This window comes from Notolepis coatsorum, assembly GCF_963971535.1.
Source record: "Notolepis coatsorum genome assembly, chromosome: 4".
In the NCBI taxonomy this organism is placed as follows: Eukaryota; Metazoa; Chordata; class Actinopteri; order Aulopiformes; family Paralepididae; genus Notolepis; species Notolepis coatsorum.
In genome coordinates, this window is record NC_140168.1 from 42,280,870 (window position 1) to 42,307,478 (window position 26,609).

The 26,609-nt window shown below is 41.3% G+C and overlaps 2 protein-coding genes across 2 annotated transcripts in view; both read right to left on the reverse strand.

Annotated features, from left to right (window-relative positions):
• Positions 1–52: 52 nt before the first annotated feature.
• On the reverse strand, positions 53–5,946 carry rps27.1 (ribosomal protein S27 isoform 1). Its single transcript, XM_084313257.1, has 4 exons — positions 5,912–5,946; positions 5,148–5,256; positions 4,609–4,719; positions 53–305 (listed from the first exon to the last, which is right to left on the reverse strand). The coding sequence occupies exons 1-4, from the start codon at positions 5,915–5,917 to the stop codon at positions 277–279; spliced, it is 255 nt and encodes an 84-aa protein (XP_084169383.1). The 5' UTR covers positions 5,918–5,946; the 3' UTR covers positions 53–276.
• Positions 5,947–9,548: 3,602 nt separating this feature from the next.
• The window catches only part of lrrc71 (leucine rich repeat containing 71), a gene marked incomplete at both ends in the record, with an annotated part of 30,653 nt that continues 13,592 nt past the window's right edge, over positions 9,549–26,609 (reverse strand). Inside the window, 9 exons of the mRNA XM_084311919.1 lie at positions 9,549–9,676; positions 10,690–10,801; positions 16,384–16,500; positions 16,988–17,062; positions 17,582–17,665; positions 17,774–17,933; positions 18,100–18,168; positions 22,951–23,025; positions 23,132–23,207. Of these exons, the coding sequence (XP_084168045.1) occupies positions 9,549–9,676; positions 10,690–10,801; positions 16,384–16,500; positions 16,988–17,062; positions 17,582–17,665; positions 17,774–17,933; positions 18,100–18,168; positions 22,951–23,025; positions 23,132–23,207 (896 nt within the window). The remainder of the gene's footprint in view (positions 9,677–10,689; positions 10,802–16,383; positions 16,501–16,987; positions 17,063–17,581; positions 17,666–17,773; positions 17,934–18,099; positions 18,169–22,950; positions 23,026–23,131; positions 23,208–26,609) is intronic.

Sequence of the window (26,609 nt, forward strand, 5' to 3'; positions counted from 1 at the left end):
TCAATTGTGCCATGTCATCTATAAAACATATAGATGAAAAGTCCAAACACCATTTTTTTTTTTAGCCAAAACAATATTTTATTAAGAGAGACCGGGGTGGAGGGTGGAATTACAGCTGAACAAAGTGAATCCCTCTGGAGCCCAGGCAGTCATCAGGTCTTGGTCCAGATTAATCCACTGGGTCTTGGTTGAAACATTGGCCGCCAAGTTGGAGCCGAAGACGCTGATATCAACCGGTCCAACCCCTCCTCTCCTGTTCACCATCATGGAGTGGAGCTAGTGCTGCTTCCTCCTGAATGAGCACCCTGATAAACGGAGACAATGACAACAGTCAAGCCACTGGCAACAAAGGGCAGACATTACAGGACAAGGAGAAATACTGCAAGCGTTGCATACTGCCTTTGTTCTAACCGACACGGACTAGGCACCACACCGGAGAGTATCCCATCATGTGATGGAGTATCGTTCAATCAACAACCCTGATACTATTTACAGACGGAAAATCCAGTTTAGTTTTTTTTTTGTAATAAAATAAAAAATAAAGACTACCATGCGCTCAATGAAAATGTTGTTCTCAGGCTTCGAAAGGGGGGAGCCACTGGTTTAGCCCAACCCTTCTGCAAACCGAGGTTTATCTGGCACTGGAATGAGATTGAAAAACCACAAGAGGCAGTCCAGTCACTTAGCAGTGCAGCCGATGGTTTTTTGAGTCTGGGATACGCCAACATATATAGTACTGATCCAGTTCGGTTACTTTTACTCAACAATGTTCACTTAGATCATTAATTTTCTCCAGTAGAGAATATCCTAAAAAAGGCAAAAAATACATTATATTTTAAATGTTATCTTTCACTTGGCATTTCTCTTGCTACAAATAGTTATGAGAAAGTTCTCCATTACTAAGCTATTACTGTAGCCCAATAAGATAGACTGGCATTGTGTCTTCAACCGAGACTTGCCCCAAAATACAAGTATGACCCTCAGTCTTCCAAGACCATTTGTTTAAAGGAACACAGCAACATTATGTGAAACACACTTACCGTATTCTCCAGAGTCAGACAAGAAAATACAAATTTCCTCTGTGCGTTCAGTAGAAAGCTATCCGGCTCCAAGCTAGCCTAGCACAAATTAATGGAAGCGGATAAGGACCACTAGCTAAGCTGGCTAGCTTGAAGCTGGATAGCTTTCTACTGAACGCACAGAAGAAATTGGTATCCATCTTCTTGTCATTTCCCATAATGTTGGCGTGCTCCTTTAACCTGTTAAGCCAATTGGGGACCCTGCTGTCCTCGTCATATATCGATCAATACAGACCGTATTTTTAATAATAATATTTCAAATTGCATGTGTCCGGATGGAAAATGCAGTACTGCATCTAAATAAAAATGTAAATCCATCTCCCTTTATTCATTTTCTTACGATTTTTTTTGTACACTTGATCTCAAGAAGGTGCTGAATGAGCTCAGTGAGAGAAATTCTTCCGAGCTCAATGTTAGCATGGTGTTATTCACCGTCAAAGATGAAAATAAAAATGTATATTCCTGTTTCATTACAATTTACTCAAGCATAGTAAATAGGGATGCCCCGATCGATCGGCCACCGATCGTTATCGGCCGATACTCAGTATAAATATGCAATCTGTGAATTCCGATAATTAGTCATATTCGCCGATAGCGGAAACCGATCAAGCGAAGCTCTCACTCGCTGTCTGTCTCAGACACACACGACCTGCAAACTGCCGCTGCTCCTCCTCCCTAGCCCCGCCCGCCCCCGTGTAGAGTTTGTAAACAAAGAGGTGCGGCTCCTCTGCTCGAGTCTGTAGTGCACTGCATTCGACCTGCGCTAACGTTAGCTACCTAGCTATCGTTACTGTTTAAACAAAATTACCCAGTCAACTATTCACGTTTAGTAGGCATTGTCTAACGGTATTTAGCCGGCTAGCTACCGATAGCTCCTGATATCAACAAATGATCCAGAAAGTCTAGTAGTTCATGTTCATACCTCAGTTAGCTTGCGTTAGCTGACGTTCGTTTACTGTTCAAAACGAAATGTCCCTTGAACTAAAGTTCTGTCTTAACGTCATCTAGCCGGCTAGCAGTAGCTACAGATAGCTCTTGATATCAATGTCTTATAACATTGATTTAATGCGTATTCGAGCTGAGGGCTTGCTGAATGTGAAACGACCAAAGCACTTAACGTTACCAATGGGGTCCCGCTGCAGCGCCGGAGAATCCTTTTGAGCTGGGCTACTAGAGTACACACAGACAGTGGAGCTGTTTGCAGATAGTGAGCATTTTGACTTGTTGCGTGGTGGCGATGTCTCGCAGTCGCAGATAATACAAGTACAAGTCTAATTATATAATATATATATTTTATAAAAAAATAAAAAAAAACGTTTTATATAAAATAATTTTTAATTTCTTTTTAACACTTTGGTTGCCTAAGGTTAAATTAATGATATACCATAGATTGCCAGCGCTATTTGTCTATGGAGAAAGTCCCCTTCTTTGCAGGGCTATAACTTTTTAAATTCTATTGCTACATTGCCATTATTAGGGCCCATTCAAAGTCCTATATGTATTGTTCATTGTGTAGCAACGTTAAACTTTTTCATTCACATATTCATAGTAAAGTATGGTCTAATGTATAAGTATGTTTTCATCTCTTTCTGCAGCTTTCTCCAGAACGTGATATATAGCCCCAAATGCATTATATTGATGATGAAATACAGTTTGATGGCAATCAGCGCGATATAAAAAATTCCAACTAGACGTACTTCTAGAAGTTACTACACGTCATCTGATGTTGACCGGATGGGCGAGGGGGCGTTTATAATTCCGTGGGCAGCGTTATACCAATCATCTAATGTGGGTCAAATGTTGATAATATCAGTTATTATCGAAGACGGTAACGTTACACGCTGAAACTCACCCCAGTCTCCGCGCGCCGTTGGGCGATCATCGTCGAGTAGAAATTTTATCATTATGGGATATATTATTACCCGGTCCATCTCCAGCTTGTATAATGGTATATACGTCCAAATCATGTTGTTTATCGAGTTATTGGCAATCGATCGCTATGTAGTGTGACGAGCTAGAGTGCCGGAACCTATCCCGAGTGGCCGGAAGCAATACGGACATCTAGCACAACCTCTACTGCGCTTCCTGTTAAGCGGTTGCGCGATCGGCCACCAGATGGCGCTCCTGAACCGCCAGAGAGCTCAGTGGGTCCTGCTGGTGTATCTCAGGCCAGCGGAGGGACATTATGAATTCGATCGCAGATTTTTGAAATATTGATATAAAGACGACGTACAGCGTCCCCCGGCAACTTTAGCATGGCCAGCAAAGACGTCTAAAGACGGCTCCCGGCAGTCAAAGTGTTAATCAAAAACAATCGGTATCGGATCGGTATCGGCCGATATGGATCACGACGATCGGTGATCGGTATCGGTGGCAAAAAACGTGATCGGGGCATCCCTAATAGTAAAAGACACAATATTTCTGACACTGGGAAATACATTCCCTGACTTCCATAGATGTTCCTAGATACAATGAACATGCAAATTGACCTTGTAGAAGTGGAGCAATCTTCCATTTACTTGGGCGTGTACTTTTAGAGAGATTTTCTGAAAATATGGCTGCAGTTTGAGTGCCAGCCATTTAACATTGGAAACCCTGTTGAATGCCAGCACCCACTTCAATGATAGTGTTGTGAACGCATATTCTCCGTCTTAAATTATGGCTATGTGTCTAATCTGCATGTCGCTTATCAATGACTTGTTTTTTTTTTAAATAATCGGTTCATTTTGGTTTTATAGCATTTTGAAAAGCCCTCGTTTAAGAAAAATATATAGATTCCGTGATAAACGGCATTTACTGGAAAATTCTAGAATACACAAAAACGTTGCCATTTTTCGGCCTATTTATGAATAGTTTTCAAATAACCGCTAGATTAACGATAGTATATGTGTACTTATGCACGCTATAGAGGCGGGCTGAAAAATATATTCTCTCATTTCCTCATCAGCGATCACCACGCACACACACGCATAGGGCAAAAGCTTATATCTCCGTGAAAACAGGTCTGATTATCCTAAGACTGGTCAAATAAATTCCTTACCCGAGATCAGATGTTATCCAAAAAGATTATTCCAATTCCTGATCGCCATTTCAAATATCGATCACGCTTATTGATTAGTGTTGATACTGTAATCCACGCTCTTCTGATGGCCGGCGATCACTTGGTCTATTCAGTTGGCCTGACGGAAAAGTAAAATGAGGAAACTGACCACTCCCCCTGCATCAGTCTAAGTAATGGGGTGCAGTTACACAGGGAGAGACGATAGGGGCGGTATCTTCACAATTGAGCTCAGAGAGACTCTGCAGCACTAACCCGAGGCTCGATTGATGAAATATGAATTCAAATCGCCAATACATAAAAAAAAAACAGCAAACAGGCGCTATATTGCGTCGGGGGCACTCAAAGGTCGGCATGAACTAATGATAAAAAGCGTGCGTGGCATCCAATGTGTTAAGAGATAAGTGTTGTGTTTGGGTAAATGGAATTGAGCAGGGAGAACAAGAGTATTTTATATTGGGTTGTACTGACCTTCTGTGAGACGTGCTTTGCCTCCTGTGGGCTGACAGAGGACTGTGGAGCAGCCCACACACAGCACTACCGTCTGGGCATGGCTGAACACGGTCGTAATCTTGTAGCATCCTGTGTAGATGGAACAGAAAACAAACAGTTACACATCAAAAGGTGTGGCCAGTTGAAGATGAACAGATGAATGGCCAATTGCCTTGGGCATTTAGTCCAGACAATGTTAGTATCGGTAGCGTTATATTTGATTCCCACCCCCTCCCAATGTAGTCTCCTCCCCATCATATGTATATATTTTCTGTTAGGATCTCTGGGTAACAGTACTGTATATATTTGCATATCATATATGTCACAAATGTAACAGTACTATATACCTGTATGTCATAAATGTCTTAAGAATTGAAAATGGGGGACCCTGATGTAAACAAGACAAACGTCTTTCTCTGGTCTGCATCCCCTTAACAATTGTGTGTATTGAGCCGTACTGTACCCTTTCTGCAATCTGTTAAATAAAGTTTTTCATTCATTCATGTGGGCCAAGTTACCTGGACATTTAACATCCATGAAATAGGAGTTAGGACTCTGGACTAGACGCTTTTTCTTGTGACACCGCTTCTCCTCCTCAGGGGATGGGTGCAGCAAGTCTCTTGCGAGCTGCAATCAAAGAGTAGACCATAATCGATGAGTTACCATTTTGAGCACAACACCATGGACAGCTTATCTGGTGGATCAGGAAAGACTGGAGATGACACATCATTTTAGCTCCCAAATGGTCATACAAGTTCACTAACATGACTGCGATCAAATACTATTAAATTATTTTTTTGTGTGTGAATTTGTCGTTTGATAAAACATTGATCTTAATGTAGCAACATTCAGAATCGTATGGCCTAGATTTCTTGGTTCGGTGACGGTTAGCGCTACGAGCTCGCTCCGAATCAAAACAAAGTACGGTTAATTTGGGAAACGTGCGAAACTTTGCTATTTCAATCAGTAAATAATTAGTTAATAGAAACGACTGATGTCAATGTCGCACATCCCAAGTATTAGCATGCGGCTTCCCATTTTATTCTCGAGTGAACTGTCTCCATGTTTGCTATATGTACGCAGCCATCTTGTAGCACAAGGCGTCCCAATGCGCTAGTGTGAAGATTTGCCGATGAAAATGCTGGGGAAATAACTGAACTGATACACCCACAATATAAAACAGTCGCATCGCTAAATTCTTATGTACGGATAGAGTACTGTTTGGGCTTTCAAAGTCCCGTATAAAAGGCACAATTTTAACTTATTTAGCTCGTGTACTCACTGGCATGTTGGCGAGGAAATAGCCGTTGCCGAAAAGGAGGCATTACCGGAAGCGAGGGGCTGATATCGTCACTTGCGTTTTGCACGGACAGGAAGTGAGAAGTTTAAAGAATTTGGACGACATATTGGTAAGGTCGAAATATTTTTTACTGTAATGATAATGTATCACATCGTCAAATGAACAATACAAATAATAATAATATTTAAAATATCCAGCTTGTTGTGACACAAAAGGTATTTCCCTACATTGAAATCTCAATGACTCTTCATCTGCCTTTCAAACGTATATCCTGATGAATTGAAAATGGGGGACCCTGATGTAAACAAGACGAAAGTCTTTCTCTGGTCTGCATCCCCTTAACAATTGTGTGTATTGAGCTGTACTGTATTGTACCCATTCTGCAATCTGTTAATAAACTTTTCAATCAATCAATCAATCAATCAATCAATCAATCAATCAAAACAAAAAAAAGACAAAATTGAAATTGAAAGATTAAATTACATACCTGGGTTCCATCCTAGAGGCAAATCTTTCCTGTGACAAAATGGCATCCAATGTAATAAAAAAAAAGTCAACCAACGAACTAGATTCCTGTACGGGATCTCCTCTCTGGTAAACAAGAATACCCTGAAGACTCTAACAGGAGCACTCATTCAAGGGTACTACGACTATGCTTGCACCTCATGGTATCAAAGCACCTCGAAGGCACTAAAAAAAGAAAACTGGTCAGACTACTGCCTGACCTTACTCCTAAAACCCACCTCACCCCTGCCCATTTTGACAACCTAGGACTAGGATGGCTTAGAGTAGACGACAGAGTACAGCAACTTGCAATGGGCCTGGTCTACAAGATACACTATACCACTAAGGTACCCATGTACATGTCGAAATACTTCCCAAAGGTCAGTGAATACCACGACCACAACACCAGAGGGAGTTCCACAAATCATGTTCAACCCAGATTCGGCACAAACGAGGGACTAAACACGTTTCGCAATTATGCCACAACAATGTGGAACACCCTACCCACAGCCGTAAAATAATGTGAATCCCTACCCACCTTCAAAACCGCTCTCAAAGAGCACCTACAGGAGGCTGCAATTCTAAACTGGCCACCGTAAATGTCCAAACCCCCCCTCCCACCCACCCACCCCCTCCTAATGTAGTTTCCTCCCCATCGTATGTATATATTTTCTGTTAGGATCTCTGTTTAACAGTACTGTATATCTTGTATGTCACAAATGTAATAGTACTACGGGCGGTTAGGTGGTCGAGCGGAGATTGCGTTCGTCACCAGCCCCGGAGCTGTGAGCTTGGTTCGCCTGTTCGAATCCAGCTCACAGCTCCGGGGTTGTCACCAGCTTGGCTGGCCGTCTGCACTGATACAATTGGCTGTATCAGAGGGTGGGAGAAGCTGGCGGGGTGGGTCCGGGTCGTTGTAAACAGCGACTCCTACAGTTCGGTCGGGGCGCCTGCTAAGCGCGGATTGGACGTGAGGGGGATAGTGTGGTCCTCCCACACGCTACGCCCTCTCAATGAGAATCCGCGCTGCCAGGTGAAAAGAAGCAGTGATTGGCTGGACGTGTGTCGGAGGAAGCACGTGGTAGCCTCCACTCTCCCAAAATGATCTGACTGTGGGGGGTAAAGCGCAGCGACCAGGAAGGGACTGGGAATTGGCATACGACTAACATTGGGATGGGAGAAAATCGGAGGAAAATGGAGGGGGAAAAAGACCAATAAAAAAAAAAAAAAAAAATGTAATAGTACTGTATACCTGTATGTCATAAATGTCATGATATATATCTGTATATCTGTATGTTGTGTATGTCATAAATGTATTATGAATTGAAAATGGGGGACCCTGATGTAAACAAGACGAAAGTCTTTCTCTGGTCTGCATCCCCTTAACAATTGTGTGTATTGAGCCGTACTGTATTGTACCCATTCTGCAATCTGTTAATAAACTTTTCAATCAATCAATCAATCAACAAGTTCCCATTTCACATTCTGCTGTAAATGTAAACAATGGAGACATTGTTTTTATTTAATTGTATGTATTATACATAACCCCGTATATAATTAATCACCAAACATTATGCAGATCCATACACAATAATAATACAAAATAATAATAATAATAATAATAATAATAATAATAATAATAATAATAATAATAATAATAATAATAATAATAATAATAATAATAATAATAATAATAATAATAATAATAATAATAAAGTATATATAGCTGCTGGGGTGAAAATGGCGTTGCATTGTTAACAGCTATATGAGAGGGTAAAATCATACATTCAAATTCTGAAAACTGAATAGGAAAAAAATGAGAATAGGCGGCATCTCTTTGATGACCCTCCCGGGGCTTGGATAGGAGTAGGTCTGAGGCGGCCAGAAGATGCAGAGCGTAGGGGTCTTGATTTGATTTGATTTGATTTTTATTTAGTACATACAATTTATACAATAGTATAAAAACAAGGGGTACAAGGATAACATGTGAAAGTCTGTCGACTTGTTTCCAACATGGTCCCAAGAAAAATACAATAAATCACAAAGAAAGAGTTAAGATAAAATAGATACAACAAGTAGATAAAATAGACAACACAATTTTCTAAGAGCCTCATTACAGCATGTCATGTTCCTGTTCTTCAAGAGTGGTGGCCAAGCACCCTCTGCAACCTATTGTTGCAGATGTCGCTTCACACCCCTCTTGAAGACAGCAATAGTGGGGGAGTTTTGGATGGCCCTGGGCAGAGAGTTCCACAGCCGGCAGGCTGTAGACAGAAAGCCATTCTGTGAATAGGAACCCTTTCTAGGCTCATAAACTGAGAGCTGTCCAGACCGTAACTGTCGTCCGTGGACCTGGCCACGCAGGACAATACGAGAGCATAAATATCTGGGGGCAGATCCATTTAACATTTTATACATATGTCCCAGTTTCAGAAAGGAGACCCTCTGCTCCACAGGGAGCCATCCCACCTCATTGAAGTGACATGGCTCAATATGGGTTCGAGGTGGCAGATTTAGGACCAATCGTATGGTCTTATTTTGGCTGGTTTGTAGCCTGTGTTTACATTCCACTGTAACACCACTATACCAGTACGTACTTGCATAGTCATATTGGCTGAGGATCATGCAGTTGGCAAGCAGTTTCATAGTTTCCAGGGGGTCTTGAGGGTTGTATACAACATTTTGTGTCATTAGATTGCTATGGATTAATATCACTTCTCTAATATTATGCTGCCTGTCCCTCTCCTTCTGTCTGATCGGCAGTTCTTTTTAGTGGATCTCGGCGGGCCATAAGCTCCTGTATGCTGATATAGGATTCACAGTCTTGAGGGAAGCAGTTTTTCTGACGAAGAGAGGAAAAGTGGAACGGAAATCAAATTTAGTGTTACTGAGACATTGACAAAAGCACATTAAATTGTTGATGACCAAGCTGGATTTCACCCTTTGTTAATGTGTTCATACATTGATAACATAATAATAATGTACACAACTACACACACATCGGATGTACATGAACGGTTACAATGCAAGAAAAGCTACATTGTGTTCACAGTAGTCAGGGAGGAGAATTAACACTACCAACCACCAGGCAAATGTTGGTAAGGTTTGGTACGTTTTAGAACCACGTTCTACATGAACATGAATGAGAACACACCTGGAGACAGAGGCGTAGAAGGCCTCCCTCTGGCTGTGTCTGCAGTGCGGACAGGAACAGAGGCAGTGACTGCTCTGTTATCCTATTTCCTTCAGAAAGGAAACAAACACAACATAAACATGTCTATGATGGACGATGCTTCGAAAATGTATAATATTATGCTCAAAACTATTATGGACAATGCTTCTAAAATGAATAATATTATGCTCAAAACTATTATGGACAATGCTTCTAAAATGTATAATATTATGATCAAAACTATTATGGACAATGCTTCTAAAATGTATAATATTATGCTCAAAACTATTATGGACAATGCTTCTAAAATGTATAATATTATGCTCAACACTATTATGGACGATGCTTCTAAAATGTATAATATTATGCTCAAAACTATTATGGACAATGCTTCTAAAATGTATATTATTATGCTTTGTTATAGCTTATTTTTGTGTAGCTTACAAAGTGTATTACAGTGTCCCAATGAAGCCTTCAGATAAAGAACCATATATGGCAAGTCTTGTTTTAAGTTTTCAGATGAACAGTGCTTTCAAATAAAATCATCTGAGGATGGTGAGTTGGAGTGTTGCATAGATTCATAGTAAGACAGTAAGACATTCAGTAGGGTTGGGTGATTAATCAAGTTTACATTTAAATTATGAAATATCCCGCGATCATGAATATCAGACAATCCAGATAAAACGGTTATTGTGCCACATATCATGTTGCTCTCATTTAGTCTTGTATTGTAAATGTAGCGCACCCTTCCTTCACAGCGGTGCGCTCCGATGACAGAAAGGCCTCCTTCGGTCGAGAAGAAAGGTAATTCAGTCGTCGTCATGTGATGTTATTTGTGTTTAACAATCCTGATTTCACTATCAATCAAAATAATCGCTATTATGACTTTTGCCATTTAATCGAGCAGCCCTAAATGACAGTAGAGGTTGAGTGCTTTCAGGTGATACGTATATCACATTACCATTGACTTTACAGCTCTATGGTCTGTCCAAAAATGTATAACACTGACTTCTATGGCTGTTTGTCTGAAGGGTTCAATTGAGGTCTGTGAGTTTAAAGTCTTGCTAATGCAGTAGTTGCTGACCTGCCAGGTGGATTGATTTTAAAGCAGTGTTCCCAGGCATAATAACTTGGCCACCAATGTGCTGTATGGACGGCTCCAGCAGGGGGCACCCTATCCCCACCATGTCAACCAGCTGGTAGTGGGGGGAGAGAGAGAAACATGCCAAGACATGTTAGAGGGAAAGATCACCCGAAAAAATATAATTCACCTTATTTCTGTACTATTACACGGGACAGTTTCAATTTGTGAATATGAACAAGCTGAAGGATGGAGAGAAGACTCTAGTGATGTCATCCAGATAGATCCTGGAGCTGCTCCACTAACGGTGAATAATGGACACTACCTACCTTTTCCTGCTTCAGCAGAGAGTAGTCTGTGTTTTAGAGATATTGACGTAACTGTCCAAGATCATCTGAATAACGCAATGTACATTCTGTTGGGGTCAGCCCTATGTTCCCACAGCCCAATGGCCCCACAGCCCTATGGTCCCACATTTCTAAGATTTCTCAAAAAATTAGGCCCTATGTTCCCACAGCCCTATGTTCCCACATTTATAAGATTTTTCTTAAAATTAGGCCCTATGTTCTCACAGCCCTATGTTCCCACATTTCTAAGATTCTTCAAAAAATTAGGCCCTATGTTCCCACCTATGTTCCCACATTTCTAAGATTCTTCTCAAAATGAGGCCCTATGTTCCCACAGCCCAATGGTCCCACAGCTCTATGTTCCCGGATGAACCCTCTACTACCAGAGGACAATTGGATAATAGGTTGGGTGTAATTGGCTACCAAATTAAGAGAAAGGGGGATACAAATCAGATACAAATTTATGAAAAAAGGAAATTTGGGAACATAGGGCTGTGGGAACATATGCATGCTCCCATTCTGTTTTATGGTGGATTTTCCCTTTTATCAAAGATGAAAACATATTTGTCACAATAAACATACCGCTACAGAAGTTGTGGACATTTTAAATTGTCAGACAAACCTTGTTTAGAGTAGCACTTGTCTTATCCTGAAGAAAAAGAGAACATACGGTATAAACAATCACATAATGCATATGTAATGTATTATAAAAAGATAAGAAGACTATAAATAGGCCTGGGCAGTATGGAAGAAATCAACAACCAAGAAGAAGTTTTCAGAACCTCTTGCTTTGGCACAGTTGGGATTTTCTCTTTGTTCGCTAATTTGCCGCTTTTCCCTCGAGGTACCTGTAAGATATTGAGAGAAACCACAGTGTACAGAATTAAGCAACCCATTGTTATTGTTTATTATTTTACTCCACTATATTTAAAATCGAATAGCTTCTTAAAATGTTCTATTAACATTTATCTAAGGTGCTGGTAAATGTGTATGTAGAGTAATCTTTTTTTGAAATAATACATCCACAGAGCTTTTAGAAAGGTGCAGAATAAAAAATATAGCTTCCCCCCCCCCAAAACATCATTGATGAATGAATTTATAATTGAAAACATTTTGGCGGGTCCATAATGAATGTTGTTGTTTACATGTCATGTGCATGTATCCCCTCCCTACTTCCCCATATGGAATGTGACAGTGGCTCAGGAGGTAGAGCAGTCGTCTGGTAATTGGAAGGTTTGGTTAGATTTCCACTCCCGGCAGTGTGTCGAAATGTCCTTGAGTAAGACACTTAACCCCTAGCTTCTCCCGATGAGCAGGGCCCTGTTTCTTGTACCTGGATAACTGAGTTAGCCGGATAACTTTAACTGGATAACTGAGTTAGCCGGACTTTCCGGTTCCCTGTACGTGGATTTTCCAAATCACCATGACAACAGATCCAAAAGTTTGAGCCTGGTCGAAAGCAGAGTTTAAGTTCAAGTTAGCCTGACCATCGCCACGCCCCCGCAAAGAAGTGACAGCCCGTTTCCTGAAACTATTCCCACAGTCTACGATCTGCATTATACCATTCTGAATTACGTTTTTGTGCTCCATTCTTCCAGAGGGGGCTTTTGAAATGTAAAATAGACCCAAAATGCTGATACTAAATTCACTTTGTCCTAAATAATGCACGTTATATATACCGTGGCGACGGTGGCGCTCGCTCGTGCGATGTACACATTATGTGGTTATTTTAATTGTAACTGGGATTAAGATGTCTGATGAGATGCGCTGTTTGACGGATTTGAGAAATTGAATGAGCCGTTGACGTCACATTAATGAATGAGGATAAAGAGATAAACTTCATTCAAAACAAAGGATATTCTAAACACGGGTCTCTCGTTCATTAATGTATAAACAATGAATTTATCCCATCTGGCACAGTGGTGCAGCGGTAGTGCTCAAGCCTGCCAACCCAGCGACCGGGGTTCAAAACCCGGTGTTTCCAATATGATTTTTTTGAATATAATATTAATGATTATACGCCAAAGTAGCCTGGTTTTAAGTTAAAATATTATAAATCTACATGCATTGAGGATGTCATTCTTTATATAGCTCTCAACGTGCACCAAATTGAATTATTCCTATATTGCAAAAAGAAGGAGACGACTAGGGTCTCGAACCCCGGTCGTCTGTGTGAAAGTCAAAAGAACAACCCGTTAGACCACATTGGAGATAAGTTAAAGATTGACTATACATCAATCAATGGGTAAGAGAGCCGTATCGTAATTCTGTATAACAGTTAACTAATTATTTTCGCTAGCAAGATCTCATTTGATTATTCAATCCAGCAGGCAAGTTTAAAGAAATATAATCTGATTGATTGAGGTAATGAGGGACTTAAAATTAGCCTATAGATAACGCATTTAACTTGTCGGCGAGGCGATTGAGCCGTATTGCAATCTGTCAATAAAGTCTTAAATCAATTAATCAATCAATGCCGTTAGAGAATCAGGATCTCTGCCATCGATACGTGCTGGCTTTTCACCTAAAGCGGCCGCGCGCATTTAGCCTGAGTCGCAAGTCTGGCTTGAGTTAACGAGACTGAATCCACATTCGTGGAACAGGAAAATCCCGGCTTCAAACATCGGGTTAACTGAAGCTGGATAATGACATCTTGATCGACTTAGTTGAACCAGGTACAAGAAACAGGGCCCAGGTTGGCACCTTGCATGGTTGCCTCCGTCCATCAGTGTGTGAATGTGTGAGTGAATGGGTGAATGTGAGAAACTAAATTGTAAAGCGCTTTGGATAAAAGCACTATATAAATGCACCATTTACCGTTTACCACCTGATTGGATAAATTACATGCTGGTACTCTAGTGCAACATCTAGTGGCTGAATGTTATCTATAACACATGCAAGTAAATGGGAAATAGTGCATTTATATAGCGCTTTTATCCAAAGCGCTTTACAATTTTTGTTCCTGACATTCACACATTCACACACCGACAGCAGAGGCTACCATGCAAGGTACCAACCTGCTCATTGGGCGCAATTAGGGGTTAAGTGTCTTGCTCAAGGACACTTCGACACGCTGCCCAGGAGGAGTGGGAATCGAACCAGGAACCTTCCGATTACCAGACAACGGCTCTACCTCCTGAGCCACTGTCGCCCCCAAGTACTAGTTAGTGTTAATAAAAAGGGTTTTGAACAAAACAAATCCATTCATATAATTGTGTACTTTATTTTTTATGTTTACTTTGAGACACCCAAAAAGAAGCTATCGGGGTTAACCATAATTGGACCACTATCCCCATTTAGCTCAAGTCTAACATAGTTTAACCTTTGGTTCAATGTGTAGTAGTTTAACTTTTGGATACTTGAGCGCATCTGTTATGAAGTACTTCAGTACCATTTAGAGTAGAACTTTGAATGGAAGACTTTTCATTTGACCAGAATACTGTTCTATCGGGTACTTCCTACAAAGTCACAAGATAAGCATCCGTTACATTTCTTGACGGCTTTGGGCTCTTCTTTCTTCTGGCAGTCTGTTTCTCTTCCTTTTTGGGCGTTTCCTGTTGGTTAACAGTTCTCGTGGTCAGTCGTTACAATGGCGGACTTGCATCTTTATGGTTTATCTTTTTTTATTGGAAGAATTTATGCAGATTTATACATTTCAGTTACATTTCCAAATTATACAACTTCCATTTCCTTCCCCATTCCTATCCCCTAACCCCACCCCATCCCGGGTGACGACAAACATATAATTCACATAAATAAATAAAAATTATAAAAATAATTAAACATAAATACAGATGTGACAGACAAAACTACGCAAAGAGAAATGAAGTAAAATGAAAAGAAATAAGAAAAAATATAAATAAGAAAGACAGTAATAATAATATATAATATAAGTAATACTCTCCATTTTAGTAGCATAATTTCCAGATGGTAAAACAAATCAAATGGAAAGTAAATTTAACACCCTCAGCAGACCACCACAATGCCATCTCCCCAGCCATACGTGGGCTAGCAGTGTCAGGAAGGTAGGTGGGGGAAGGAGGGGGGTCATGGGGTCCAAAGTTTGGAAGGAGTCATATGGGTTTTGAAATTAAGTAGGAAGGGCTGCCATGTTTTGTGGAAGGTATCTGTGTGGCCTTGTGTTGTAAATCTGATTTTTTCTATATGTATGAGAGACATAACATCCCTCATCCAGTGTAAATGTGAAGGGGGAGTGGCTGCCTTCCAGTTAATTAGGATGAGGCGCCTGGCAATGAGTGAGGCAAAGGCCATGGCATTGGATTGCCCAATAGATATCGCAGCGTTCTCCGGTGTTAGACCAAATAATGCAATAAGAGGGCATGGGTCAACATTCACAGAAAATATATCTGAATAAGATTTAAAAATGGAAGTCCAGAAATGGGCCAGTGCTGGACAATGCCAAAACATATGGATAAGTGAGCCAGGGGCTTGGTGGCACCGGTCGCATGTGGGATCCATGCCAGGGTTTATCTTCGCAAGTCTAGTCTTTGACCAATATAGACGGTGGAGGAGCTTGAACTGTATCAGTGAATGGCGGGCACATATTGAAGAAGAGTGTATTCGGGCAAGAGCATTTTCCCATTCTTTGTCTGTAAATTGATGATTTAGATCGGACTCCCAGTTTTGTCTTATAGCCAGTACTGAAGAAGGTAGGGATAGGGATATGATGTTATATAGTTTAGATATTGAGCCTTTGGTTGCAACCTTCACCTCCAAGATGCGGTCGATCGTTTTTGGAGGTATATGGGGCAACTGAGCAAATTTGTTCTTAGCGAAATCACGTATCTGTAAATATCTGAAAAAATTTGTTTTTGGTAAGTTAAACTTACCAAAGTGTTTTCTGAACTGGGTCCAGATCCGGAGGGAGTGTTGTACTAAGTTGTACTTGCATCTTTGAAGAACGCGAGCACCTTTCTGCTGTCTAGTAGGGTCGACTAATAGTCCTAGGAATTTCTTGACTAATCGAATAGACTATTTCATTCACAAATCTGGAAAAATTGCTTTCCCCAACATTGTTGTTTTGTGAATGCTTTCGATGATGTAAATTAAAGGACCCGTGAAGACCAATAAACAGAGAGCTCTGAAGTCATTTTCAAGTGAGAAACCTTGACGACATGAAATTCATTCAAATGACTCATCAATCGAAATTATTGTGGTCGACTACGACCCTGTTCCCACAAAGGAGAGACTGCCCTGCTTGTCTCACCGACAATTAACAACAACTGCGAGCAGAGCAGCACACCAAACTTAGTAAAAATAGTCAAAAAGGATGTCACTAAAACAAAGCCATATTCTCATTTGTGGCTCTCCGTTATCCACATAGCGTTACCTTTTTCTTGGACGAGCCTTTGCCGGCTCCCTTGCTGACATTACTGTTGAGCGAGGAGCTGCTCTGGTTAGAGGGACGTTCCAGTGAAGACTGCTCAGCGACCATCTCCAGAGAGGGCTGTGGGAAGAAAGGGACAGAATTAGAATGTGTATAGGTAGCCTAGGTCATGTACACAAGATGGTTGTGAGGGGCCTCCAGATGGCTGGTCTCTCTGAGAGAAGGGTCAAGCTGGTAGCAAGGTATTGTTCAGTATCTGCTGTTATTGGTAGCCGCTCGGTATGGAGGAGACGCTGCTATTTGTATCCATGAACTGTTTTATTTTTTTATGTCTGTTACCTTTTCACCTGCTACTGTTCATGTGTTATTATCCTGTTTGTGCCAAGAATCAGGCACTTTTGTAACTGTCTTTCAATATCTGATTGCATTATTAGTGTTTATGTCCGTGATATACTGTACTTGTATTTATGTAATAAATCATTCAAATGTGCGTGTGTCTGTGTGTGTGTGTATGTGTGTGTGTGTGTGTGTGTGTGTGTGTGTGTGTGTGTGTGTGTGTGTGTGTGTGTTTCATTCATAAAATACTGTTTATCCTTTACATACTTACAGACGGGACCCTTTCCAGTAGTAGCTTCCTCCTCTCCACCACCTCTTCATGAGTTAGAGCAAATGGACCAAGTATCTGTGAAGCAGTTATTATGTAAAATAATCGTACTGCTATCGTAACACCATGTCCCATTGTTTAAAGGGATAGTTCGGACATTAAGTGGTATGAAATACTTGCCAGGTGTGTTATTTCTTCTCTCTATTTCTTCTCTCTCCAGTGAGGAGTAGCTGATGCACCGGGGCCATTTTCCGAGACATCACCTCGGTTTGAGAGAAGAATCAAGCATCGGAAATGTGTGAGGACCGCTGTTTTCTTGTTGTGGATGGTTAAAACCTTTGTCCGTATGTTGTGGATTAAAACATTTTAGTTTCAAGATCCTGTCTGCTGCCTCTCTGATGCTTCCCTGTTCGCTCTGGAACCCGGCCAGAACTCCGACCACGGGACTCGGCAAGTAAGCTAATGGTTATACATCAATTACACTACTGGCAAGTATTTCATACCACTTACTGTATTTGTCAAAAAAATCCAAACTATCCCTTTAAGTCTACATTGTAAATGAGTATGGATGCATTTGAGATATTTAGAATCACCCACTTTTGCTAAATGTGCAGCCCCCGCATCTTCAATCTTATTGCTGGCAAGTGAGAGAATGTGCAAACTGCGATTCAACCGCAGACCCTAGAGGACAGCATAAAGAATGACAAAACAGCATGAAGACATCTTGATGAGCCACCGATCATCTGCGATGTTGGGAAAATATGGGAATGACACAGTCCAGGGTTATACCTGTGCCAAATGTGCAGCGCCCATATCACCAATAGAATTGTATGCGAGGTTGAGTGACACAAGACTTTTGTTGGCAGATCTGGCGGTGGACAGAGCTGAGCCAATCAGACGAGCCCCTTCATCTCCAATCCAGTTATTGCGCAGTGAGAGATGAGTAAGGCTTGATGACCAAAGAGAGATAGTGGGAATTGGGTTAATGAATATATGAAATGGGCAAGTGCATGTGTGTGTGTGTGTGTGTGCATGTGTGTGTGTGTGTTTGTGTTAAGTGCAGATCAGGTTTAACAGCATGTGCATATGAGAATAACAGTGTTTCATTAACTCACACACTGTCCTCAGATAGTAGAAGGTGGTAACTGTTCTCTGGAAGAGAGTTTCCCTCCAAAACCACAGTCCTGCACAAAATAGAGAGGATGGACTGATCAGTAAAGGATTACAATGCGCTAAACTGCGTTCTCGGCTAACGAATTCATTCAATTCTTTACCAAGAAAATGTATCTCATAAGAGATGAAATTGTTGGCTTACTCAACAATCAGAGTTCCTCCCAACCTCTGATGGGGACCTTCCCCCTGACTTTGAATCCAGCCATACGCTATGCTGCCTTGAAAACGTCTCACTTAGTGTCCTTTCTAAATTGGTTTGTTTGACCCTCTTCCAGAAACTCATCAAAAAACTCTTCCCAACTCTGGGCCCTGCCCTACTCAATAACAATCTTCATGAATCTTTTCAATCTGGCTTTAGAGCCTTCCACTCATCATTCCATTCTTCTGAGTCGGCTCGAGAATCATGTTGGCATTCAGGGTCACGCACTCGCTTGGTTTAAATCTTATTTAACTGATAGAACACACTGCATGGTCTATAATGATTTAACTACTGAGACCCTCACAGTGCAATGCGGTGTCCCACAAGGCTCTGTTCTGGGCCCTCTGTTATTTTCTATTTATATGCTACCCCTCTGCAATGTCATACGCAAATTTGGCATTAACTTTCATTTTTACACTGATGACACCCAATTATACATACCTATTAAGCCAATCGATTCCTCCCAATTACAAAATCTTGAGGCTTGCCTGCTTGCCATTCAAAAGTGGATGTCGCAAAACATTCTACTCCTTAACGCAGATAAAACTGAGATGTTAGGGGAGCTCCCATAGCTCACCGCATATCTCGGCGCTATTTCTGCGTCGGGGAAAACCGTGCTCGTCACGGATCTGGGGGACACGAGTTCGATTCCCGGACCCGCCGTCATTTCTCAGAATGTCTTCCCCTGCTCTACATCCCATTTCAACCTGTTTCTGTCGGTCATGCTTGACCAGAAAAGCGATAAACGCTAAAAAATTAAGTTTTAAAAAAAAACTGAGATGTTAGTCGTTGGCCCCCCAAACCACAGAGGCCTGTTTGAGGACATCTCCCTCAACTTTGATACTTGTCATGTATCTCAGAGCTCCACCATAAAAAACCTCTGAGTCATTTTTTTATTCCTCCCTCTCATTTAAAGCACATATAAAAAATTTCACCAAAATTGCCTTTTCCATCTTCGTAATATCGCAGAAATCGCCCTATTTTAAAGGGGAACTATTTAGCTATTTCTTTCACTATTTGGGCAATTTTACACTATTCCTGTGAGTCTATGGAACACATCTGTACGTTTTCTTTCAATAAAATCCATTGTTTTGTATTTTTAATCAAGTACTTTGGTGCACCACTTTCTCCCCTTACAAAATCCAAGCTGTTTTTGGCTGGGCTCCGCCCATACTCGCAATGCGCTTTGAGTGACAGTCAACCACCTGCACTGGCAGATACCTTTGGGGGAGAGAGAGATAGAGAGGGACTAATTAATTTCGCCACAGGGGGGCATAATCTTACGGGACAATGCATTGGTAACTTGTTTCAAATGACAATATATACCCCTGTGAATATTATTGCACGGTTCGGAATACGGGCGCGCGCGTGGGATCGTGTGCTATGATATTTTGCAACAGGTTGACGGTGATACAGCGAGTGCTGATACGAGAGAGAGCAAGCGAGCGAAAGAGATAGCAAGAGAGAGCCCCCCCCCCCCCCCCCAGTCCCATTACCTCCCACCCATTTTATTTAGTTCTCTGTGTGATTCACAGCTGAAGATCTCTGCTAAATAACCGCTTCTGCATTATTTCTACTCGCTGCTCATATAAACGTATCACAGTTGATTGTGGGCGGGCGGTGGCAGATCCTCAACACGTCAGAGAGCGAGTCAATTCAGAATGGCTTGGTTCAGTGGGGGAGGATCTTGTCTCATCTGAACTGGAGGAATGGGACTGAATGAGAATTTCACATCTAGTCAGTGTTGGTACAACCCCACATTGCTAGAAAACAATGCAAACCACTGGAAAAGGCCATTTATAAGATAGTTCCCCTTTAACTCAGGCTGATGCTGAAACCCTCATTCATGCATTTGTCTCATCATGTCTAGACTATAACACGCTTTTTTCAGGCCTACCTAATTCAAGCATCAAAAATCTTCAACTCGTGCAAAATGCGGCTGCACGGATACTAACTAAAACTAGAAAATTCTATCATATCACACCATTCTTGTCCTCCCTACACTGACTTCCTATTCAAGCCAGATCTGACTTTAAAGTGCTACTCCTCACTTACAAAATGTAAAATGGGCTCGCACCGCTCTATCTATCCGTTCTCATCTCACGATACTCACCCGCTCATGCTCTGCGCTCACAAAATGCGGGGCTTCTATTGATTCCTAGGGTTAAAAAGAAATCTGCCGGCCACAGAGCTGCGCTCCCTACCTGTGGAATAAATTACCTGCCGTCGTAAGGGGCGCCTGCTCTGTCGAAGCCTTTAAATCCTCGCTTAAGACCCATCTTTTCTCTCTCTCCTTCAACCTACCCTGATCTCACCTGGTCGGGTTAACTCGCCAACCGTTCAGCGCCAATCACGAGAAGTCAGGTTTTAATCGTTATTTCTTTTATTAGCTATATCCATAAATTTTTCATCCATCCAGCCTGATGTTATCATTGGAAATGGGTATGAGCTCGCAAAAGGGCAAATACTGCCGCCTACGCCTTCCAGCCGGTATTGCACTCCATTCGAAATGGTGTAGTTTCTTTTCTGGGACGATCTGAGCCGTGCGGGCGGGGGTTTAAATACTCCGGCAGGACTAGTGTTTACAACGTTACATCTGCGATGCTGCCCCCCCCTTCATATGCAATGCCGGACAATGTGGGACGGAGCTCCACGAGCAGTATTTGGAATGGCGATCAGATAATTGGATTATTTCTTTTGCATTACATCAGAGACCAGGTAAGGACTCTATATATCCAATCTTGCGTTGATCTGATATTTCTTTCTACCGCAATCGAAGCTGTGTGTATGTGTATGTGCTTTTTACCGTTGGCTGCGGTGGGGGTGGGGGCGATCGCCCCGCTACGAGGGCCATTTCATGTATGCACGAGGAAGGATAATAATGATAATCTAGCGTTGATTTCAGGAAGATTCGATAATCAGACGAAAAATGACAACGTAATAAGTGTATTCCGCTAAAATGCTATTATCGCGTCTTTTCCTGGAATTACTCAGAAGCACCCAAACTATATTCATATTCAAAACGGTATAAAACGGAAATGTACGGATGAAAAAACAATCTGTTTTGTGCATGTTTACTGGAAGCAACTCACTGACAATCGACGAGTGTATTAGACCCATAGCTATAATATAAGATATATTTTAAGCACTCGCAAATGTCGCAGTCTCCCCATTGATTAAAGCGATGGCGTTCTAGCGCCCCCTGGCTCATTAAGCGATGGTGCTGAATGAGTTAATCTGTCTAGTTTAGTTAGGATGTACATGGGATAATTCTTTAACCCCTGTCTCTGTCTCTCTGAGTGAATATATCGATATAGACATTCCAGTGACCTTCTACCTCATACTGGACATGAGCACCACCGGTCCCATGGAACAGCTTCATACCTCCTTCTGTCTGACCTGCAGTGTCAAACCTTACCTGCTCTGCCTCGACCTATTCTGAGTGGTTTCTCCTGCCACCCAGGGCATATGGCCCTGAGCCATCATCTTGTATCCCATCCTGTATACATATGCTTGCAGTTCTTAGTTCTATTCATTACTTAATTTCACAATTCTCTTATATACTCTGATTCTATTCACATATATGCTTACTACATGTATCTATTGCTATGTCCGCCCATCACAAACACGCAAACTGTCTAACGCCTGTCCCTGTCTCCCTGTGAGTGGATGTCTCGTGGTGATGACCAAAATGGTCGACGTCCCGTGGTGATGGCCAAGAGGATACGATCCTCTCTACGTCGCCCCCATACCTCAAATGGATCCGTCATCAGCTCTATTCTATTTTCAATCTTTCAAAATGTTCTTATGTACCCCAGTTGATATTGCATGTACATATTTGTGTTTCATTACACGTATATGTGTACATACTTACCAACTGTTGCACCTGTTTTAGAGCAACACTACTATCACCGACATCTAATCCCCCCTTGAACGGCCCTTCTAAGCTTTCTCCCCTCCACATTGCCTGTGGTGCTTTTTTCCTATTGCTAGGTTTTTTGTGAGTTTTTCCTTTTTTTTTAAACATAACATCAAATTAGACACACAAGCATTAACAGTAAACATCCAATGAAATCACCATTTGAATCATTATAAATGTAGTATACGAGATATATACCTAATACTTGCTATCTAATACCCTACATACATAATGCTCTTGCTCGCTCACCCCCCCCCGGACCCCCACCAGGCACTACAATTCATATGCTAGCTTTTATTCTCTCCACCACTTCTGACCAGATTGCAATGTTGGTTTCACTGACACCTAAAATTCTTGCTGTAGAAATGTCTAGATAAATCACATCAAGATAGGTAAGAACCCATACCTTCCGGCAAATTTTTTCCGGTTGAAACCATCGTGATGCTATCAGCTTTCTAGCAGCTGTGAGACCAGATAAAACTAGTCTCTTTAGCTGTATAGGGACTGCAAACTGAAAAACATCATTCAACAGCAATACAAATTTGATTTAATTTGACTGATATCTTTCAACATAATAATGCAGAACGAAAAGAGGCCTTGAAAACAAACCCTATGGCTAATGCTATACTGTCTCATGGCAGCGAGTGGAGAATGACAGTTGAATTATGTAATCACCTGAGGTTGGAGCACAGAGATATTGTACGGCTGAGGGCCACCATCATGTCATCTGTCAAACCTGTCTGCCACAAACTGCAACACAAAGCCCAAACGGGTGTTATTACTCAGTAAGAGCAAAATGGGAATAGCTTCCCCCCCATAACAGAGGCCCACTTCTCCCTGACACCTCATTACTCACTGCAGGCGCTCTAGGTTCCTCAAGGAAGGGAGTGTCTTGTGAAGTACTCGAGCTATCCGCTCATCCACCTTCCAACCTGTGTATTCATTAAAAACAAACTGTTTTGAGCAGTGCAGAGAGTGGACACGTCATTGGACTTATCAAGTGGACATGTTACGGTAGCTGTTGACATGCATTTACCCACACAGCCAGTGTTCTTGGTTGACTGCTATAGGAACTTGCATGTAGACTAAGAACTGAGAAGTACAAATGTTATACCAAAGTGAAATGTGACTTTTGAATATTCCTCTGTTGCACTGTGCTCTCACCAAACACCCTGAGGGCCTCGGCGCTGCCAGGATCTTCCTGATTTTCCTGATCGACCTGGAGACATCGTTTGGGCAACAAGGTCGTGGTTTCCATTTGAGACTGGCTGCCCTCTGAGGTTACAACTTACAAGGATAGTTTAGTTTAGTTTATTTGACAATTATTAAAATACATGTTACAACAAGTCATGCATCCTAAAATGATCAAGGATAGCACAAAAAAGTCACAGACTTATTTCCATTGTGGTCCTTGGTCTCAGCAGCACATAGTATTTACATAAACATTATTATCATCGGCCTACAGTATAAAAATAAAAAGTAAAGTATGTAAAATTAAATAGATACATTATTAATAAAATATGTATAAAATGTACAGATCTTATACACTAAAGCAGGAAGCCTCCCCCACTGTCTGTCTCCTGAGTTATTATATTTTGCAACAGGTTGATGGTGATACAGCGAGTGCTAATACGAGAGAGAGAGAGCGAAAGAGAGAGCCCCCCCCCCAGTCCCATTACCTCCCACCCATTTTATCTAGTTTTCTTTTTTTTTTCTTTTTTTTTTTATTATTGCAAAACAAAAATTATTAAAAGTCAGTACTCAACACACAATGCATAATGAAACTTTCAGTAAAGGTGGTTAAAATATATGCAAGTACAGAAACAAGATAAAACAAAATTAGTCTATAATAACATTTTAACCGTATACAGTGTATATCCAGCGAAATTACAATTATATAAATGTTAGTATATAATATACCCCTAATACCTATTTTCTAAAACCCTACACACATATGCTCCAGCTCGAACCCCCCCCTCCCGGACCCCCTCTTGGATAGTACCTCCATTATCCCTCACTCCTAACCAGACACTACCATTATAAGCTAGCTTTTATTCTCTCCACCACTTCTAACCACATTGACATTTTGGATTCATTGAGACCCAGAATTCTTGCTGTAGATATTTCTTGATATATCACATCGAGATATGTAAGAAACCACACTTTTCTGCAATTTTTTCCGGTTGAAACCAACGTGATGCGATCAGTTTTTTAGCTACTGTGATACCCGATAAAACCAATCTCTTTAGTTGTGGATTCACTGCAAATTCAAAAACATCATTCAATAGTAATACCGAGGGGTGTACAGGTATATTCCAAGATACGAGTATTGATAATTGTTGGGACACATCTTTCCAGAATGCCTTAACTGGTGGGCAGTCCCAATACATGTGCATAAATGTTCCTTCGTCCCCATTTGTACATTGGGAGCATTTGGAGTCTTGTTTAAGCCCCATTTTGCACAGCCTTATAGGAGTCAAGTATGTCCTGTGAATATAGTTCAGATTGATTTGTTGATGATCCGGGTTCCTTGATGTAAGTCGGACATTTGGCCAGGCTCCTTGCCAATCAAAGTCATTTTCCAGGTCTGGTATATCCCTCCTCCAGACAGTGTCTAGTTGAAGGGTTTCATACGAGGACGTTAGTAATTGATAATAAAAACCTGATACAAAACCTCCCAATGTTTCTCTTTCATAGAAAAATTTGTGGTATCTGTGGTGTTCAATTGGTATGAGTAATGGAACACCGTGAGACCTCAGACAAAGTCGTAACTGTATGTAAAAAAGCCATGTGGACTCGGTGAGGTTAAACTTTGTGCATATTTCGACATAACTACAGAGGCCCTTGTTATTAAAAATATCCCCTAATGAGTGTATGCCTTGCTCTTCCCATATAGGGAATCTTATAGGGCGTTTTCGCATTAAGAGTGCATTGTTATTGAATATGGGAGTGTGATTATGCCATTCTTGAGGGTTAGGATATTTCTTTTGTGTTTCCCGCCATGTTCTGATTGCATGGGTAATTATTGGGCCAAATTCTCGCTCACAATGCTTGATTGAAAGTTTAGTGTGTGCTATGTCTTTTAGTCTCTGTGGGGCTACTATGTTTTCTTCTAAATCTCTCCAAGATACCAAAGCCTGGGGGTCAAACCATATCTTCAGTGGTCTTAATGTGAAGGCCTTAAAATATTGTAAAAAATCTGGAACTGCCATGCCACCGTCTGCTTTATTTCTCTGTGCGGTGGATCTTTTTATGCGAGGTGGTTTGTTATTCCAAATAAATTTGTATGTGGAGGTTTGTAATCTTTTCCAGTAGCCCTCTGGAGGAGGTAACGGAAGCATTGAGCTGAAGAAATTGATTCTTGGTAATACATCCATCTTAACTATTGATACCCTTGCCTGTACTGAGTTTTTAAGTTTTGCCCACCTGTCCAGGTCGTCTTTGATTTTGTTCTGTATTTTTGTGTAATTGTGCTTCACCGTTTGTCTTATGGTGGGAAATATTTCCACTCCCAAGCATCTAAAATGTTTGACCATGGGTATCGCACCTGGGAGGGTTGTGTCTTTTTTTGCACTGATGTTAAGAGGAAGAAAAGCCGACTTAGGCCAATTTATTTTAAATCCCGATAAATCACCAAAGTTCTCTATCAACTTGAGTATATGCGGCAATGTGTTGTTGGGGTTTTGCATGAACAATATTACGTCGTCCGCATATAAACTAATTTTATGTTGTGTGCCCTTGATTACTATTGGTTCTATGTGTTGGGATTGTCTTATAAATTGTGCTAAAGGTTCTAATGATAGATCGAATAGTCCGGGACTAAGAGGGCAACCCTGTCTGGCTGAGCGTGATACCGGAAAGATATCGGAGATGAATGTGCCTGTTGTAATCCTGGCCGATGGGTCCTTGTATAGTACTTTAATCATATCAATGAATCCTTTTCCTAACCCCATCCTTTCTAATACTGCCCATAGAAACGACCATTCCAACCTGTCAAATGCTTTCATAGCATCCAGGGATAGCATCGCCTTAGGTGTGGTGTCCTCTTTGTCTACGTCTAGTACGTGCAGTATTCGCCTTATGTTATTATTTTATCTAGTTTTCTGTGTCATTCACAGCTGAAGATCTCTGCTAAATAACCGCTTCCGCATTATTTCCACTCGCTGCTCATATAAACGTATCACAGTTGATTGTGGGCGGGCGGTGGCAGATCCTCAACACGTCAGAGAGCGAGTCAATTCAGAATGGCTTGGTTCAGTGGGGGAGGATCTTGTCTCATCTGAACTGGAGGAATGGGACTGAATGAGAATTTCACATCTAGTCAGTGTTGGTAC